Below are 22191 nucleotides of genomic sequence, written 5' to 3'. Positions count from 1 at the left end.
TTATAGTAAATGCCAACAGGTATCTACGGCAATAGTAGTATATGTCTACCTCCTAATTACTATAATTATGATCAATTTCAAAACAAGGTATAAAAATATTAATTTCATTAAAAACAAACAGCACATAAATTAGAATAATTACATTTAAATTTAAATTTAATAAGTTATGCACCGAGTACATATTATACACTATATATATTATGTGCATAGGCAATTATAATATTTGATAGCCATATATTATAGAATAACAATTACTTATCAAATTTTAATACGAAAATATTGTTTTGTTTTATATGTATACAATAAATAAATAATAACTAATAACGGCCCTGCGTGTGAATAGAAATACAAATATTTATTTGAATAAATTATTGTAATAAATTAAGATCTTGAAAAGTATTGGGCTGTTATAATATAACCTAAACGCTACATGTTCATATAATATAATATGTGGTAGTAATCGTACTCGTGTAAAAATAGAAATCGTTTTTTCCTTATTATCTATTATTTTAATGTTCATATATTCATCCCGTTTAGCTAATAATTGTAAGCTATATTATGATTTTAGCATACGTACGATAAAATTTTTATTTTTTATTTTTTTTTTTTATACACAAAATTTAAAAATTTACTCTAACATCTTAATTAATCTGTATTCCTGTGTGAGATTGTGTGTATAATATCATACATATACATATAGTATTATATTATAATGTAATAACGGAGCAAATTGTAATTTAACGGTCATGTTCACAGGTCGCACGGCCGCGTTGTTAAATTCGGTTTTTAATTGTTTTGTTTTAAAATTTGTTCCGTGACTAATTTTAGTTGACACAGAACGAATACGATTACTTTACACTCGACCGAAATGCAATACCTATTTATTTTATTCACCATAAGCATATTATGCCGTTAGCACGGGTTGTATCTGTAAAATACGTTATCCACTTTGATACCTACTATTTTATGTTTATTATTTAAACTTTGTTGTTACTTCGCTTATTATACTCGCTATTACATCATAATTAACAATACAATATGTTCCAATTGTTCCATCATCAAAAACTTCATTCAACGGCAACTGTACCAAAAAAGTTAACTAGCTGTGTATGAAATGTAACAGTTATGTTATAAAATTACGTTTGGATGGCTCATTATGCCCATGGTCAGTAATATTTTTTACTGAAAAAAGAAACAATAAACGTAAAAATAAAATGTATGATGTGTAGCTTGATTTGGGTCACTGTAAATAGTGTAAATTGCGTTCCATTTTTAATTTTTTGTGTAAATTGCGACGCGGGTATATTTTATACATACGTAAATGTAAATTGCGGCCGAGGTATAATTTGTACGAAGTCAATTTATTTATTAAAATCAATATTTTCCTTCCCATTTTTCAGACTTAGGACTGACAATATAATTGTTTAAGTATTGATATGGTAATATTAGTTTTGCTGTTTTTGTTTATAATCAAAAAATGTATCATTAACAATTACTAATAGATTATTAGGTAAAAATGTGTATCATTAAAATATATAATATTAAAAAAAAATTGTAATTAAGAAACTAGTAAAAATTTGTAAGATAATTTCCGCGCTTAGTCTAACCAAGTAATTTTTTTTTTTTTTTTATTATTGCAATTCATACATTTTTTCATGTATAAATGTTTCTTTTCAGTCATTTTTTTGCTTTTTGTTCCCTGACTTCTAAAGCTGATATCTACATCGTAGATTATTAGTTATTAGTTATTACCAATCTTTAAATTGTGCAGCCGACCGAAAATTGGTATATCCCGGGTCGCAATTTACGTATGTCATAAAAATACACGAGCCGCAATTTGCATATGTTTTAAAAGTACATGGGCCACAATTTACATAATAGTATATGACTATGAACTTTTTTGGGAGATGCAATTTATAGACTCCGCTTGGTTTAATTATTTATGCAGCTTTTGATATTTATAATGGCCCGATAAATTTAAAGTAATTTACTTAAAAAAAGAAAAATTCTTAGAAATAGAATAAAAATAAAATTTTGGTTAATTTAGTATAATAATTTATAATATTACAAACCTTAAAGCAGTAAATCGTTGGTCTCAAATGATAAAAATTCTATTCACGTAATATGCAATTTAGCAGGTTGTAGTCGCCGCAAGAAACATCGAAAGCCACTAGTTCGACGACTTGCGCATAATCAATGGAGTAACTCGTTTTCATTGAGTACGTCATTAGGATCATTTGGAAAAACCAACTACTGCAAATAAAAACAATTTAATATTTTTTTATTTGTTTTTAATATTTTAATAATAAAAGTTTTTACTGCGTACTAACTTGGTTCATTAACATTTAGTTTTTTTACACACCTAATATTGTTATATAGGCGTCCTTGAAAACTATTTTCCTTATATATTTTCCATATTTGAATCACTGTCGTTAGTGTTAATACATAAATAAATGTAAAATAGTATTATTTTATTTTTTTATTATGTACGGTGTACCTAAGTTTATATTTTATAGATTGTACTCTACGTTCGATGGTCTTGATGTATTACAGTAAAACTCTAACACTGCATGTGAATATATTATCATGAATCATGATGGATTCGAAATCGATGACGTTTAATGATATTGCCAGTAAACACTCTCGCTAAAATCTAAATTTATTCATTTACTAATTACACAACAGTTTAATGGGGTAGAATTTAATGGCGGTAACCACGACAAAGATGCCTACCCTAAGTGGTTACCTCACTTATCTCAAATAAGTTATCTGACTAGAATAATATACAATATATAAATAAAATAATATAGAACCAATATTATTTATGGGTACTGTAACGTTATTGAGTAACCTTATTACGATATTAGTTATCTAGGGGAGGATTTCTATTCCTTACGGATAAGTTTTCCCTAGCTGGAGGTGTGAGCGCTTGCGCAAAAAGTTTTTATATCAATAAAAAAGACACGTTTGGTTTGTATATCTAAAATAATTATCAATTTATTTAAAATAATACTTAACTACATGAAGATGACTGTTAATATTTGTATACTTGAATTCGCTCGCGTTGATGATTAATGTTGAACTGCGTTAGCACGTCCAAATTTGTTCATGTTAATTTTAATAAGTAGTTGTCAGTTGATCTGTATAGAAAAACAGGGTTTTTATCGTATTATTTTATTTGATTGTGTGATGAAACGTTTGTGTATACTGTATGCAAACGGTAATAGAATAACGTGTAATACTGCAATCACTTTTTATAAAAATAAAAAATAAAATTGAACAATTTGAGTTTAGATTATTTGATGTTAACGTAGAGGTGGCGATAAGCACCCGTTCGGACTGCCATTCGGCAAAAACATCGAAGTGCGCATTTGCAATGTGAAAAACCCAATGCACTATATTATTAGTATAATTTTATTATAGATAATGATAATAAATAATTGCCTAACAAATACAATTAAAAAGTGAAGCGATATATATTTTTGCTAAAACTGGAAGGAGAATAATATTAGAGTGACCTATAAATTCAAATTATAATATAAAAATAAACGTTCGTGTGTTAGTTATTGCGCTAATTAATTAATTAAATTATAATATACTTATCCTACACTTTAGTCTTTACATCATAGTCAATATTAAATATGAAATTTTAAAGGTTCCGGTATTCATAACTACTAGATAACATGAAAAAAATAGAAGGGTTGAAAGCTCCCCCAGATTTTCATTGAATTTACGCCACTATATATTATTATAATTTATATTACATAAAAATCCATCGGAAGGGCACGCGCCATACAATATATGAATAAACGTAGTTATAAATTATAAATAATAAGTATAATTACCATGTACAAAAACGAGTTTATCATTTCTAAGTAACAAAACTTGTGTAGGCTTACAGGTTTGTCTACAATACTACTTCCATAAGTTTAACATCATTAATTATTAGTTATTACTTAACACTTGTCTAAGGAATAATAATTATTTATTACGAAGATACCGATGTTTAAATTTACCTAAGCTTTTACTTATGCTACCTGTAAAGTAAATAAATGTGACCAATCATTAAATGGTAACTTTGATAAACATACATTAATTGTTATTTCAAAATATAAATATAAGTAAATGTCCTTAAACAGAATAAACAATGACATATTTTGCTTGGAAATTTAAAACGGTCATGTCACTTATAACGTATAAATATTACCTATTTGATATAATACGCTAAAACTATGAATAAAAAGCTCTATCAAAAGTTTTAAAATAATTTCAAAAAAAAAATATTTCACATAGACATTAATAATATGTTATTAACGTAGATTTTTGTGATTTCCAAAAACGCAGTTTGGCGCGCATGCCTCGTTTTTACAATAACATAATCATCATTATGTATGACTCTTATAAAAAAACTGAAAAAAATAAGTGACTTCAACACTCTCAAACTTTTTATTGAAATTGTGACACCAATGATTTTTATATTAAAATCAATGTCAAACATTAATATGATAACTTGATGAAGATAAATTAATTATATTTTATTTGTAAAAAAGGAAAAACGTTTAATTTTTTTTTTTTTTTAATTATTTAAATCACTCTGATTTATTTAAAATATAAGAAATAAGTAATTATGTACTTGACGATTATTTCATAAGTCATTGATAATCTAATTAAATATAATACTCTATTTCAAACTTGAATTTAACAACTCATTAGTTATTCTTGTCGGAATATTTAGGTAGTAATATATCAAAATATATAGGAATATTTTTTTGTTTCCAAGCAATTGAATTTGAAATTTATGTTTTTAGGAAAACGTATAATACTGTAATATTTAAACGGAAAATAACAGTTTTTCGAAAAAGGCTTTAGATATTTTACTGGAATTCAAAAAATACTAATCGTATTGAAATTTGAAACTTTTTTCCATTAGTAACGTAGTAGCATGTATATTATTATTTTATTAAACACCATGACATTTTAAAATATTCAATAAACCACAAATTTCTATATCCACATCTTCATCAACTTAAACGCTAATAGGTATTAGTTATACGCCTATACATTACATTTAGATAATTATTTGTAGTTTATTATTATATTTTATCAAATAAAAAATAAATAAATGGTTTACAAAATAAAACTTATTTCGATTGAACCTACTTTAGACTCTTAAAAAATATTTATATTCTTATTATTCCTAACATTTAGTAAAGGAACTGAAAAGTTCAGTATTCTAATTTACTACTCACCCGACACTCACCCGACACCCACCCACCAACCCATAACAAATAAAATGATTTATTATCTATATCATATTTTAAAATTAACAAAATATGCGTAGAAAATAATAATACATGTAATGGTGAAAAGTTTCAAGTCTATTCTTTTAACTACGAGTACAATAAAATAGTTATTTTTTATTCAAATATCTAATTATGTACAATATATTTCCTAATCTGTTTATAATTACAAAATAATAAATTAAATACACATTTAACTTCTAACCTTTATAAACATTATTTTCAATATAATAAACATAACATGTATTTTTGATACTGTTAAAATGTAGAAGGAAAAACTTATGAGGAATCATGTATTAAATTTTTAAACCTAATGTATTAATATACATTCATATATATGAATTTTGAGAGTAAAATAATATGCAAATTCACGTGGTGTTGACGAAATTTGTCAAATGTTTTAAAGCATAAAAAAAATTAAAATTATGACTATCAATTCTCGACATTTTCCAAATGTTACAACTTACAAGAATAACTTATGTAAAACCTAGTATTGCATTTTCAAGTGTTTTATTTAGAATGGAAAATATTACCAATAGTTACATAAATCGAAAAAAATTAATAAAAATCAAAAATGTCAAAAATGTCTGTAAATAGTTAAAAAATATTTTGAAAATGGGATTTAGAAAACGATAATATAAATTTTAATTACCTACAAATATCCGAGTCTCTAGTGTTATTCATTTTACTATGAAAAAATAAATACGATTTAATTTAAAATAAATGTTAACAAAAAGTCCCCATCTTTCCTCAACTTTTTTTAGTTTTTAAATGATTATTATGAAAAGTATAAGCTAAATTCAATTTCAACTAGAAACCAATCTAACTCAATCTAAGTATTTTAGATTTAATCTTTGTTTTTGCTGCAAAAAGTGTCTTTAGACATAAAAAAAAGTATTTTATGTACATATATATATATATAATATATACCTAATATTAATAAAATACACTTCTATTGTCCCATCTCTGGAATACTTTAAGAAAACAGCTACAACAGATATCGGAGTATCTATTAAATAATAATTTAAGTATGACTATATGGCAATATCAATTGTAAAAATTAATAATTATCTAATTATTAAATATCTTATTATGTTTTTAAACAGATGTAATGTATTATGCATATTTCAATACTTCAAATATTTGTATTGTTTTGATTAAAATAAAAATGTATAAAACAATAACATATTTTTATTAAATATTATTTTAACTTATAATACAATATTAAATATATATATATATATATATGTACTTACTTATTAATAATAATAATATTATAATAAATAATGGAAAATCGCATAGGTAATTATATGATCCTGTTTTTTTGTATGGTTTTTTTTCTCATAATCTGTAGATGTTTAACCTTATTAACTAAAAATAATTATAAATAATAACTTTCAAATACTATTAGGTCAATAGTACCATTACTTATGGGTTTTACCTACAATATTAATATTATTGATATAAACACGTGAATGCGTGTTAATATTTACTATACTGCGATCTTTGGAATTTGTTACGTAGTTTTAGTATCTCAATTGATTAATAATAACGTTTAATATTCTGTTTACATATCATTAATTTTTTTATCGGGATTCCCTAGACGTTTAACTACACGCGACGCAAGAATCATATAAATTATTACGATTACCATAAGTCAAAAATGATTATTATCGTTGATTAACAACCGGTAATATTTCACTACCTACCACCAACGCCTGATATGAATAATCAAATATCTATAGGTACTAGTACTATATAAGACCCAAGTCTAACACTACGAAAAACAATCCACCTTCCAACTGCCAACTGCCGACTGTCGACAGAGCTCTTGAAACTTACAATCCAAGATTAACCACTTGAAACTCAACTCAAATATCAACATGAATCGCAACTTGTCTTTAATTCTTTTGGCCGTCGCGTTGGGTAAGTACAAACTAAATACAAAATATATAAATCAATTTGTAAATTTTCTTACTTTATAAGTACTTATACAGTTAAACATATATATATATACATATATCCACTTTAATGCGTAGATGACTATAGTGTGTATCGTGTATAATATAATATAAGCATATCATAAATTTTAACATCTAACTTTTATTAAAAATGTAATCATTTTAATGTCACACATATTGTAACTAATAAATGCTCAAAAAGTAATAATTAGGTATAGCCAGCAGTTATTTTTTAAGTTTTACATTAAGACCAATAGGTACAGTAGAATGACCCTCGATTAGGAACTTGGTTTTTAAAAAAAGAATTATACTTAATTATGAAAATTAGAATTATTATATATATTAGGTAGATAGATAATCCGATAATTATCTAAAATTTGTCTTGCAAAATAGTTGAATTTATAATTATAAATAAAAGAATAATACTATACTTACATAACTTCAACAATATAAATATTTATGATTAAAAAACATCAATTAAAGCTTTAGAAATATTAATGGAAATTTATAATTTATTTTAATATTTAGTACTGTGGTTATATTTTTCATTGTTTTTATGAAAAAAATTATATTTAAATATATGAATATTCTACTGAATACAATTTGACCATATTAATTTTAAAAACCATTTTAAGAAATCTGTCTATCCAACATTAATAAATTCGAGTCAATAAGTATTTCAAAAATAACTAATCTGAGATATGTTAAGTGTAGTTAAGCATTGGGGGCCTAGGAATTTCTTTACTCAAGTAAGGGTAATACATAGGTATCGTAATAAATAAAATGTTCGTTTCAGCTCGCTACTTCTTGACTATTATAGAAACATTTTAAAGATTATACATTTAAAACTATGAAATAACATGTGCACAACTCGATTATAAGTTCATCTAAAGTTCTTACGGCATCACATCAGTATAAATTTAAATCGTATCCAAAAACTTTAACATTTAAATATGTTAAGCTGTTTTCAGTAGGTACGTTATAATAAAAACCGCCAAACTCAAAGTATGAGATTATTTTTTTTTTTAAATTAAATATAATTAAAAAAAAAATACAATTTCAAATCAATACATATTATCATAAAATATTATGGGTTTTATGAATTTGTTATACTTAACGACAAAACGGGCATGCTATAGCTAAATATTTTTATGAGTTTTAATTTTTTGTCCCTATTACAAAGGAATTATAATATCTATGACGTGGACAAGACGTTTTGATGATATTATGTATAATACAAACTACATTGATTTTTATTAATATTTGATTTCAATGAACTTTTCTCTCAATAATACCAATTAACAATTAATAAATAATAAATACGCGTAGTTCGGTGGCCCTCTGGCCTCTCTAGCCCCTCTCGTTTGCGCCGATGATAATATACGCATGTACGCCTGATGTATTATCATTTATCAGTAAAAGCCAAACTATTATTTTATCAGACTTAAAATTATTTACACTTTCTCCGTACAATGTGAGAGTAAAACATAAAGTAGGTACCTATATACTTATCTAACACGTATGCTTTTCGACTTATAGTTTTGCTGGTCGTAACCACAATGATCGATGCCGAGTGCCGCTGGTTGGACTGTCACGCACATTCATCTGGCGACTGGTGCAACATACTTGGACCCGGTTGGAGAGTCAAAACTTGGCGTCGTTGTAACGGATTGTTGGGAAAATCCGAACAGTGCTGCAAATAACGCAATCACATCAATAGCTGAACTCAATCTTTCTTTTTAATACATTTTGACTTTGTACCGAAGATTTTTAGTAAGACGCGCTTACCAAGCTTACATGTACCTATTATACTATTAATAACAATCATTGAATTATTATTATCGTGTCGAAAACATTTAATTTTTTTTTTTTTCTAATTGTAATAATAAAAAATCAATAAAAACTACTTTATATAAACACGAATTATGTTTTTCAGTTTTTGTACCAATAACGAATATAATAATAATATAATATTTATACAATAATTATACCATTCTAGTGGTTTCTAATTGAAATACATTGTGGTGTAACTACAGTGTAAGGATTATAATTTACCCCGTGGTAAAACTAGAGTTTTTTAAAGGGTGATAAATTGTTGTTAAATATGTTGGTGATGCTCTTAAATTATTCTTAATAATATCAAAAAAAAAAAATCAATCATTTTTAAATGACAAAATAAATGATGAAATAATAAAAATAAACTACGAGATACCGTAATGTATCAGTTTCGTATTAAATATAGCCTACACATAGAAACATAAAAAAAAAAAAAAACACTACTCTAGTTTTTTTTAAAGTTTTTTAAGTCATTTTTGCATATTTCTTTAAAAGCATTTTTGAGATTTTTTAGAGCATTAAAATGTCAGCCGTAGTAATAACTAAAAATTAATTTACATGATATTTTGAAAATTTGATTGTGCACAGTAAGATTCAGAATAAAGTTAAACATTTTAAGAATAAAATGTATGAATGACGATTGACGACAAAAAAAATTAACATAGTTATTATTTGTTTAACTATGTAATTTCGTTTAAAATTGAATTTCTGGTGTTTTAAAAAAAAAAGACTATGCCTATAAACTGTTTAGATATTTTAATTTCAGTATGAACCACTTATGGGTGATACTGTGATAACTTTGTATTAAATTTGAAAACTTTTTAACACAGACTACAGTGTAAAAAAATCTTAAATTAGTAAATACAAATTAAATTGTAATCTGTAAGTACCAGCTAGATAATAATATTTAATATTGTACAACTTAAATTATTTTATCACGAATAATAATTTCTTAACATGTACATTAATCTATAGGCATCTTCCATTTAAAGTTGTATAGTTATAGGTATAGTAAAATGATAAAAATAAATTTATGGTCTGTGATTACACATTTAGGTAGGTATTGTATACCTGAAATAATTACTTTTAAAACATCTTAAATTCCGTCAAGTGATTATGAATTAGTAAATGTATTAACAAATAAATATCAGTTACCTAAGAACAATGCTCATATCTCTGTCGTGATAGTATTTTGATGTATAAAACTATAATATTACTGACAACAGTAATAAATTTACATGGACGAGCCAAAATCTTTAAAAATGTAACCCTAAAAACTGTTTAATGTACTAAACTGACAAATCTGATGCAAGTTTTAATCATTTTTAAAGTTTAGTTAACCGAGTAAAAATTAACTTTATATGAAGTTATATAAAAATGCGTTACGTAACAACATTGCTAACTAAAACTATTTCGAAAAGCTGTATCAACTCTTACTGGTATTTTATGAATTTCAATAGATTTTTTAATTTTATTGTAAAACTGTTTAGAAAGTCTTAATTGCAATGACAAATGGTAAATCAAGTTTGAACTTACGAGTATCTTACACAAAATATATAATAAGTACCAACTACTATGTTTAAAAACATTTGGTAGGTACTCGTTAGTTTAGTTTGTTATCACCCCTCCATAAAGTTTACCGTTATAGTTCCTAGTCGTGTTCCTACAATCATCGTATTTAGCTCGTGATGGAGATCTATTTTAAAAAATGGGAAAACTACATTTTATATCATAATACCTATATTAGTACGTTGCTGTACCAACTTCAAACCAATACGAATAATTTTATTACCTAAATTACCTTATATAACATAGAAATATACAAGACTAGGGTTAATAATTTTGTCAGATTGTTGGAAAGCTTACAAGTTTTTGTTAAAGCATATAGGATTTAGCAAAATAATTGTTAAACCATTAGTTTTGGACACATTCTTGTTTTGATACGTTATTAAGCAGTTTATAAAACTATTTGTGAAGGTCTCAGAGTTAATTATTAACATAGCCAGTCTTCGCCTGATTAAATGGAAATAGATTTATAATATTTAAATTTTGTTTAAGATATAAAAAGAAATGTCAGTGTTTTTTTTTTCACAAAATATAGATTATGACTTAGGAGTTACTTAAATTTTCAAATAATAAATTATTTATCCCAGAGTTAAGGACAAAACATGATTGACACACGAGTACACGACATACTATTTTGATATCTTTAACCATTGGTTTACTAATACATACAGTAATGAATTCAGTTAACTATAAAAATAATAAATATCTAAGGTAAAAAAATATATATATTTGAATAGAAAAATGTGTGATAAACAATATAACTAAGTTCTATAAAATTATAAAATTTAAGAATTCTCAGATTTCTAAATACGCATTAATTTTAATATCAATACTATCATAATCACATATCTATATTTTTAACTAAGATGATTTAAAATTTAAAATAAAAACAAAAATTATTTGTTCAAATTGATTTTTTTTCATTTGGTATAAAATAAACATATTTGAAGAATAAAATGAAAAAACTAAACGTAAAAGAAAGTTAGATTATAAAAGTGTGAAAATTAATTAATATCTTAATAATTTTTATTTCCTTATAAACAACTTGTAAGTTGTATCTGTTAACTTAAATAAAAATAATAACAATCACCAATATTTTAACTTTAACATAATATTCTCAATAAATAAAAATAAACTTGTATTTAGAGTATTATTATTTTTTTTTTATATCAAAATATAATTCTAACCTTCTACCTTTAGATTAGTTAATTAAATTTGTAATTATTGATATAACATAGAATTTTAAATAATTAGTTGTAACAAACTTAATAACCATATTAAAAGGCAATTATCATTAGATATTATTGTTTATATGTATTATAGTAACAAAATATTTTGAAGGTACAATCAGACATCAAAGTAGTTTAATATGTGTATGATAAATAATTATAACAAAATTAAAATAATATTTCATTATTAATTAATCAAATAGTAATGATGCTTGCATAATAATAAATATTAATTTAATATTCTGTATGTATGTTACAAAATTATACTTAACCAAAGTAATAATATTTAAAATAAGCAAAACAACAGAACCATAAAAAGTTAGTCAAGTACTATTATTTCATCAAGATTTAAAATGTGAACTTTAAATGTATTTTGTTAATTTGTGTTAAAATATAAAATTAGATTATTTCATAAAATTTTTTTAATATTTTATTAGGAATTTTGAAAATTGAAATTTAATCTTTTTTTGTTATTAGTTTTTCAGTAATTTGACCGATATTTTACCACCATATGTAATAAACATACTGTTGTAATTTGTAAGGAAATAGTAAAATAAGGCTAAAAGTATATACTATTATATGGAGAAGACTTAACAAATGCTTGGTGGGTTACATAAAAATGTAACTTAAAGATAACACTATGATATAAACTCGGTGTAGCCAGGTTTTATTGAATAAAAAAATAAGACCAATACACAATAACAAATCCCTTACATACAATAAATGTTTGATTTATATATAGAAAACAGGCCCACTGACAGAGAACAAACATAAGCATTGAGATGTACTGTTTTCACAATTTTCTAATTTTTTGTTTGTTATTAATATACATTTTTTTTTGTTCAATTTAAAATCATACTTAGAAACTTAATTCTCACAAATATATTGTGAATAATATGATTGTTTATAAAAAAAAAAATGCTGCCACTATTAATAGAAGAATGTTAAACAAGAAGATTTTGTTATAATTTTTCTTGATATATGTTTATCCTTGTTTTTTTCCTGGCTTCGAATTTGAAAATTGTGATAATTATAATAGATGTAAAAACTCTGGAACTAGTTACGCTTGCGGCATTCACGACTTAAATGTCCCTGTTCACCACAGTTGTAACAACTTTGTTTGTTACCCTCTGGGCAATCACGAGCCATATGTCCAGAAAGATTGCAGTTACGACAAAGGGCCGAATAGTTTCCAGAACCATTTCTAAAACAAGATTATCATTAAAATAAATAAATGTTAATATACAGAATTATAAAAACATATTTAGATTTAAATATGTCTATAAATGTAATAATAATAAAAATATTATCATTTTTAACTTAATGTTTTATAATATAAGATATTTAATATGAATATAATTTTTAAGGAATAAATTGTAAATTATATATAATTTTTAAAGGCAAGTTTAAATTAAATATTCATTCAATAGTAAAAATTTAGTTATTATTTACTAGTTGTATATGATAATTACCTGCTTTCCATGCAGTCTCTGGAAAAATGTCCTATTTTGTTACAGTTGTAACAAGTTGAACTGCTACCACCACCACCCATTCCACCGCCCATACCACGTTCTGCGCGTTCATCTGGGCATTCGCGAGCCAAATGTCCTGTTTTACGACAGTTGTAACATGATGGTTCACTAGCAGATTGAGAACAGTCACGAGCTATATGACCAACGCCATCACATCTAAAATTGTAATAGTAAATTTAATTTTAACTTTAATATTTATTTTTAATAAGAAAATACAAATGATAAAACACTTTATTGGATATCATATTTAACAACAACATCTGATTTTAACTATAATGCATACATATTTATATAGGTTTATAATATAATATTATTATTAATAAGTAAGCACAGGTTTAATGACTGTTTAACATTAATTGACTTATTTAAGCAATACTTAAATTATTCTTACCAGCATTTCCATTACTATACGTAACATAAAATTACATGTTATAGAATATTATAAAATTACTTGTTGCTTTGATCATACTTTTTAAAAATCATTATATCCAAGGGTCATTAATGAGTTTAATATTATAAATGTACAATTATTATTTTGTTTCTATAAACGATTCTATGCCTAAAGCACAAGTGGTGTCGTGATTTGTTATATTAAAAAAAAAAATGTATTAAGTAAATAATTAATAACCATAGAAAGTGTCATCAATAGGTGGCTCCTTCTATCAAACTATTTAATGTGAATGTACTTTTAGCATATATTCTTATTGTATTAATAATAGAGATTGTATATTACTTGTAAAAATAAAAATAAATTATTATTATTTTGCAAGTGACTTACAAAAGTATCATATGAAATTTTTTATTGTAGTTATTTATAAATGAATTAATATAAATTAATATAGGACTTAGAAACTTAGAAACTACTAAACCGCCAAATAGCACTCAAATTTCTTGAGACTCTGGAAATATATAAAGCTTTACTTCTCTACAAATATAGATAACTATAAAATGATAGCTCACAAAAATTAAATATATTTTGTTTAAATATAGGGTTGCCATTCATAACAAAAATAAAACTTCAAGATTATCCAATTGTATAAAAATGAATTTGTTTGTAACTTAAATATTCAAAAACTACTTGACAGGTTTTAAAAAAAAAATCAAAAATTTTTTAAAGATATTGTAAAACTTGTAAGTCTAGTTTGAACCCCATTTGAAAATAAACAATGAGTTATAGAATGTAGCTTGATTGAATAGTTAACAAAACGGGGTACCATAGATGTCAATTTACCTGTAAACTGAGGTAAATTACAATTTAAAACCAAGATGTACCTACCACGACATATTTTATTAATTATTATTCATTTTTCATAGGTAGCTAGATTATACAGCTTATATTTTTTGTGAAAATAGGTACCAACTATTATGATTTTTATTCAAAATTTACAAATCATTAATTTAAAATAAAATTGTTTCCTTGCATATTAATTCTAAAACATTACACATATGACTTGATTAAATTGGACCTTTTTTTAATACTTGTCATGAATGAAAATACTAGCTAAGAAATTTAAAGCCAAGGGTAAACTTTAAAAATATGAAATCATATCCATATCAATTTCAAGAATAATAAAAATGTTTTTAAACTTCAGCAAAAACTTTACATAATTTTAAAATTTCTTGTTTGGAAAATATATGACAAGACAAGACATAATCAAATTATAGATAAATTATTTCAAAAAAAATTCTTTTGCAAACAGATCATAGTAGATACACTTTATAATTACTATTTTATGTATATAATATTCAATTTATAAAAGTAATAGATTAAAATTATGATTTACCGTGGTACTTGGTTTAGTTAAAACTTATTATTTTGTATAACAATTGTTTAAAATAATTAATTCTTAAAGATAATGCTATAGTAGAAAAATAATTACAATAGTATTGTATGTTACATTTCTAACATTAAAATAATTATTATTCTGACATGAATTTATGATCAACTGTCATATTAATTATAGATATTAAAGTACATTAATTATATTATTAATTTATCTAAAGTTAACAGGTTTTTAAAATATCAAGATCAAATATTTACTTAATGTATTTTCATATTACTTATTATTTAGTTAGAAATTTATATAAATAAAATTGTATAACAAAATACAGTTTAAAATTATTAGAGAAAAAACAATACAATGTAAAACGAAAAGTTATATAACCAACCTACAACAATAGAGATTATGTTAAATTTTAAAAACCTGATTGATTACACACCCATTCAAAAGAATATGACCACATAACCTCAATTATGAAATATAATATAATGAATATAGCAACAAATGGAAACGTTTTTAAATTTATTTCTGTTATGGACATATATATACATATATATATCAAGCATAAATTTAAGATGAATTCAAAACAGTTAAGGTAATATGTAAAAAAAAAAAATAATAGTAAACAAAAAGACAGGTACCTAGATCAGAATTATTAAACTAACAGTAAGTATGTTTTAAAACTTTAATCAAAATAAAAACTAATACAAAAATATATATTGATCAACTTTTCTACACTGTGGTAAAGAAGCACATAATATGATGATTCTGTATTAAAAATTATTTTGTTGATATTACATTGCACAACATAATGTAGATTATGGAAAGGGGCAAAAAATGGGTAAAACATAGATTGAGCTTTGACTCAACTATAAATATTTTAAATAATATTACCTGTAACATCTGTCTTTGTCTTTGCAGTCACGGGCAATATGACCACTGCGATTACATTTGTAACAATTTGTTTCACGATCACTACTTCCGCCACCAATTCCGCCTCCTCTGCCGCCTCTGCTAAATGTAGCACTGCTTACAGAACCACTGTCACGACAATCCCTGGCAAAATGACCAGACCGGTTACACCGATAGCACATAACTCCAGCACTCATGACTAAAGGAAAAAAACAAAAACAATTATTAAACAACTAATATTTTCAAAAAAATACTGTTGGGACATCAAACAAATAAAAAAAAAAAAAAAAACTGAAATTTAAACATAATATGTGATATGGGGCAAGGTTTGACGAGTCACAATTTTGGGCGGATTAACAACCGTGACGGGAAAATAGAAAACACAAGTGTAATGGAAATCCATGTGGAACAAAAGTGGCTATTGTGACATGTATCTTGCATCTCGGCCATTTGCGGTACGAGAAAAACGTTTAAAAAGGACTCAATAGTAGCCGTCACAGCCGTCGTACCGTCAAAAGGCGGTGAAAAAACGAAAGACGAGCATAAATACCTGAATTCGGTAGGTTATTCGTAAAAAACAAACGAAAAAATGTAAAAAAAATTTAATTTTAAAAAACGTGAAAAGAACGCTGGCGGACACCGGGTCGAAAAGAAAGAATATTTCATCAACGAACAAGTATGATGAGAAAAAAAAAAAAGGAAGAGAAACGTGATTTTTACGGTTGGTCAGTGTGACCGGTTCCGGGGATTTAACGCGTGTGCCAAAGACAATAGTTTTTCGCGCGAGCCGGCCGGGTTTTGAATACGTTTGATTGTAGATACTCGTGCGCACAATAATAATGGCACGTTATATAATATTTTATCGTTATATTCATTAAACACGATGCACGACCGACAATATAATATTTTACCGTCCTACCGTAAAAACTATCGTGTGGCGGTGTCGGCGCGCTCGGCGCCTCGGCGGCCTGGAACCTGAAATTCTGATTACTTCCAGCGATCCAGCAGCTGTGTACCCGTGACCCGGGATAATCTCGTTCTTCCGGCTTCCCTGATAACGATTTTTATCGGCGGATCGCCGGAACGGTTCTGGACTCCTCGCGATTGTCGCGTCTGCCGTCTGTGGACAAAATCTCGTTCCGTTTTGGGTTTTTAAAATACCTATCGTAGTTTTGAATTCCGGTTGACCCGGCGTCTTGACATCGTGATAATAATATTATCATTATGTACAGTCTGTACAGAGGCGTACTGAGAGGTGTCCAGCCAGGTGAAAATACGGGGTTACCGGCCCACTTTTCAAATAAAGTATATATAGGTGTTTTCTTTAAATTTTAAATCACTCGTATAATATTATGATAAATTTATTGCTAATATCTCGTGACTAAACGTTTTATTTATATTAGAAGGCAAATACCTATGCTGTAACATGCTAATCAACAAATAGTCGATATTAGGCTCAAATAAATGTTGTTCGTGTAATCATAATTCATACTATGCATTATAATAAATTTATACCAATAAAGTTGAGAAAAGACATTATGTTAAATTGTATTTAATAAAAATCAAATGTCATTTTTTTTTTACAATGAAAACATTTTTGTCATTACAGTTGATCTGGCTTTTAGGTAATCATTAATCGATAATATTTTCAATTTTAATTTTGTCGAGTAATTTTTGAACGTATATCATATGCTCACCCACACTCATATGATTTTACACAAATGTACAATGAACCATTACACAATACCAACAAAAAACCGACCCGTCAGCCATCACTCGGCGACCAAACGATGACACCCGCATTTAAATGGAATTATTATTCATATTATTATATTATTGTTTATTAAAAGTTATAAATAAAAGTATTGCTGTATAATGTATACCAAGCTGAATTAAATATAAATTGTCTTTATTTTGTATTAATAAAAACTTGTATTTACAACCATTTTATAATATAAGATAAATATGATCGGCTAATTTTGATAATCATTATTATTTTATTTTATTTTAGTTTAAAGATTAAAAATTTGAATTTACACGGTTTGGACCGGCGGCCTTAGAAAGCCTGCGGCCCACTACGACTTTTCCTACTGTCCCACCTGACCAGTTCGCCTCTGAATATGTACCTATTTTGAACGCTACCGAATCTGACACAAATACATCGCAAATTAGCTGTTAAGCCCTCAAAAGGTACACGCGTAACGCTTCGTCTTTTCTCGTACGCGATATTGTGTCAAGTCTGTACACCACTCCATAATAATATAGTCTTACGTCTACCGACATTAACAGCGGCTATGACGTCCGACTACGTCATCGAAAAACCGTAGTTTTATAGACTGTACGTTGATGACTCGATTGTGTGACTGTGACACGACGAGAAATTAGGTATTCGGTTATTGTCAGTAGATACTACTGAGTACTGTCAATGAGTCATAATAATTATGTGCAATACCCATCGCGATGGTCTAATATTGGTAGTGTAATATTATTATTATAATAGTATGTTGTCTGCCGAACATCCCAGCTAGTGTCACAGGTACATCACAGGTATGTGTGATGTGTATACAACCATTACCTATAACGCTTGATAAAATAATATTGAACATATTGAAAATTAATTATAAACGTGTTACATACCTGTAGGGAAATTGTCGAGTGTGCGGGACGAGACTAAATGATAAATTGTACAGCGTTAAAACGTTGCCGAAAAAAAATAAACTGAAAAGGGTTAGGTATTTGCACGTAGCACTGCAGTAATAATAAGTTTTAAATTCAATTAAAATAAAAGTTATACATCCAAATTGGAGTTTGTTTTCGGATGATTAATCGATTTCCTGATGGCATATAATATTTATTTATTTTTGTCAATATTATTAAATAGGTACGCAATAGGTAGGTATCAGCTAATTTAATATAAAATAAGTTTTTTTTATGAAAAATGACTGAAGAATTATTCCGATGTTACCTATATAGTAAGCATAATAATAATAATAGATAATTTATGGTTAAAATCTCATTAAATGAAAAAAAACAAAACAAAGAAAACCATCGTTGATATGGCAAATAAATAATAACGAATAATAAATAATGAAAATATAATCTTGGCGTCTAATAGAAAATTCATAATCAACAAAGAAAAGTCTTTCAAGTAAGAGGGTATCGCTCTGGTGTACAACAGACACGTACAGTAGGTGTCTAGTGGGTCATAGATGTATTAAATTTAAAAACAATGATACTTCATCATAAACAAAAAACAATTCTGAGAAGAGACGGTCTGTCGGCCTGTATAACTATAGTATAGGACTATAGGTATTTCATTATATGTCTTTTTTTCAAATTTCTATTAAAATCATTTATTCAACTTTAAGTATTACGCAGTAGATTAATTTTTTTTTTTCGAAAATATTACAATTGTTATATTATTATACTTATTAGTATTTACTAACTATAATAATATATAAATTAATACCATGATTATCATGGCATGATATAATACTATTATAATTTCTAAATCAATACTACAGACCACTTTACTACATAACAGTATAAATAGGTTCATACCTTTAAAGTATAGTATAAATACAAATAAATCGGTGTAAATGTATTATTATCTATGAAACTATCTACATATTTTAAAAATTTCATTGTGCATAGAAAAAATAATCATAGATGTAAAAGTTTGCAGTCCCCAAAAACAATGTTTTTGCATTAAAGCAAAATAATAAATATTCTTATCCATACAGTTACAAAATGTTATTTCATCCTAATCCAAACGTCTAAAAGAAACAAAATTATGCTTGTATGTAAATATTTATTATTTTTTTTATTTATTGTTATGTATAATTATATAACATTTTATAAATTTTCAAACTAAAAACAATTTGTAAATATTCCTGATTTTGTCAATATTTTAACTTTAAATGTAATCTATGTATTTTAGATATTTTTATAAGTCTATAAAACAATTTGTGTGAGATATTATATTAAATTTTCAAGATTTTTTTGACTAGCTAAAACAATTGTATCCACGCTTATAGGAATAAAATATATAAAAAAAAAGGTGGAGAAACAAAGTGAGTACCGCTCTATTGTACGGTATAGGTGTCGAGTAAATCACTGTAATGAATGCGTTAAATTTAAATTAAATGATAGGTTTAATATATCATAGTAATATTATTAATTGTATACGAAAAAGGTTCTGAACGGAGACGTCTATCATCATTCAGCTTATATTATATAATATATACTATATCACCTATATAGTATATACTATAGTCCACAATATTGTTTTTTGATATAGTTATTTAAGTCATTTATTTTACTTTTAGTATTATAATACGTTTGGTTGTTTTTTTTTTTCGGAAAACATTGCATTTTTATATTATTAGTATTCAATTATTATATAATATGTATTTACAACAAATAATATTGTTGTTAGTACTATAACTACTATAGAGTATAAACAATACTCTATAGTTGTATTTTAAAATATGCATTGTTAATTTCTATTAATTAATCACAATTTGTATGATAATGTAAAAGTATTTAACATTTTTATGCAGTTACGAAAAACCAACAGAAAAAATATAAAAGAATACGTATTTGAAGCTTTTTTTACAAATAGTTGTAATATAGAATATATAATAGCGTATGATAATGAATGTATAAGAGATGTATATGAAAATAAAAATTAGAAATTCATACAAAAAAAGGGAGCTTAATTTAAAAATTGAATCTTATTTTTATTTTGGAGATGTCATACTCAAAAATTCGAGGTATTTATCTTCACAATTGGAAAAAACAAAAATGTTCACGTCAATCCAATTTTCTACAAAAACGATTTTATTTTTTGATGTAACTTGAAAACGCATAGCCGCAGATACTTAAAATTTTCACCAAATGTTTATACTATTGCCTTCTAATTATTTTTAAAATATTTTGATTAGCTGATAAGATGTATTCTTAAAACTTAAAACGAATCAATAAAAAAAATATTTTATAAAATGCTCACAAACAGCAAAATCAATAGGTATTCAATGTTTGAATAGTCCATAAACCGATATAATTTTAAGTGTTTTTTTTCGTTTTGCGATGGTCAAGTTATAGACGAAGGTCAAGGATGTCTATATGAATCACATTATTCTATTTATACTACAAAACTTGGACAAAGATAAACCTTCAAAATTGAGGCATATGCTTAAAACCATCTCTATTCTTTGATATATCCATATTTCATATACCAAGTATTTTAGTATTTGCATTATAAATAAATCAATAGTGTATTTTTATTATCTCATTGAAAAAAAAAAATGGTAAAGCTATTTGTATTTCAAAAAGCATTTTTCAACAAAATTAATTTTAGGTTTTTGTTAAGTTATTCAAAATAAATAATAAGTTTTCCTTAAATAATTTTATAATATTAAATATTTTGCTCTTTTTAAGCTATTTTTAAAGATTTAAAATGTTAACTTAGTTTTTTGATTTATGTTTAATAAAATGTTGGTTAGATATGGGTCAAATAGTTTGAAAATTAAATATAAAGATTTTCATAAGTTACACTTATAAAAATTTAAAAATAACGAAATACATAGTCACGTTTGTTTTTATATGCGCATTTGAAATTAAAATTCGTTAAAAATTGAAAATTATTTTGTATAGATTATAATTTTCTGCATTTTTTAATTTAAAAAGTTAAAACTTTAAAATGTAATATATAAGTCAAGTTAGTCTTAAAGCATTTTAAAAATATTAAGAACAATTTAAATAACTTTCAAATAGATAATTTAAAACTGAAATACATATTTTTATAAAATTAGATAGGTACTTAAATGTAAAAATAACGATTTCCCTCGTTTGATTTTAATTATTTTATTGTAATATAAACTTCAAATAATTGTAAAGAATTGAAACTTTTAAGAAGTACAGGACAACCCAAAATCTCCGCTAAATATTAATCCTCTACTCCTCTTATCAAAACTTGAAACACTTATAAGTTATAACAGTTATAAGTTTATAACTCATAATTTACTCGTCAAAAGTTCGATTTGTATATATGAAAAACATTCCAAAAAATA

At 25.5% G+C, this 22191-nt stretch overlaps 2 protein-coding genes and 1 long non-coding RNA gene across 4 annotated transcripts; 1 reads left to right on the top strand and 2 right to left on the bottom strand.

Annotated features, from left to right (window-relative positions):
• Window positions 1–395: 395 nt before the first annotated feature.
• LOC112601163 lies at window positions 396–3324 on the bottom strand. Of its 2 annotated transcripts, none has more exons than XR_003115035.1 (3): window positions 3019–3324; window positions 2073–2253; window positions 396–1182 (listed from the first exon to the last, which is right to left on the bottom strand). It is a non-coding gene; the product is annotated as an uncharacterized LOC112601163 (long non-coding RNA). The 2 variants fall into 2 exon arrangements; XR_003115036.1 differs by lacking the exon at window positions 3019–3324 and adding an exon at window positions 2331–2372.
• A 3746-nt stretch (window positions 3325–7070) lies between these two features.
• On the top strand, window positions 7071–9135 carry LOC112601164. Its single transcript, XM_025348623.1, has 2 exons — window positions 7071–7226; window positions 8801–9135. Exons 1-2 carry the CDS (start codon window positions 7184–7186, stop codon window positions 8962–8964), a joined length of 207 nt encoding a protein of 68 aa, XP_025204408.1. The 5' UTR covers window positions 7071–7183; the 3' UTR covers window positions 8965–9135.
• Window positions 9136–12538: 3403 nt separating this feature from the next.
• Window positions 12539–16790, bottom strand: LOC112601162 (cellular nucleic acid-binding protein-like). The gene is made up of 4 exons (XM_025348621.1): window positions 16668–16790; window positions 16100–16316; window positions 13365–13580; window positions 12539–13096 (listed from the first exon to the last, which is right to left on the bottom strand). Exons 2-4 carry the CDS (start codon window positions 16312–16314, stop codon window positions 12949–12951), a joined length of 579 nt encoding a protein of 192 aa, XP_025204406.1. The 5' UTR covers window positions 16315–16316; window positions 16668–16790; the 3' UTR covers window positions 12539–12948.
• Window positions 16791–22191: the final 5401 nt, after the last annotated feature.

The sequence above is a fragment of the Melanaphis sacchari genome, unplaced genomic scaffold (assembly GCF_002803265.2).
Source record: "Melanaphis sacchari strain LSU unplaced genomic scaffold, SCAv2.0 Contig75_pilon_pilon, whole genome shotgun sequence".
In the NCBI taxonomy this organism is placed as follows: domain Eukaryota; kingdom Metazoa; phylum Arthropoda; class Insecta; order Hemiptera; family Aphididae; genus Melanaphis; species Melanaphis sacchari.
Note: the sequence above shows the minus strand (reverse complement) of the source record. Positions and strands in the feature narration are given on the sequence as shown.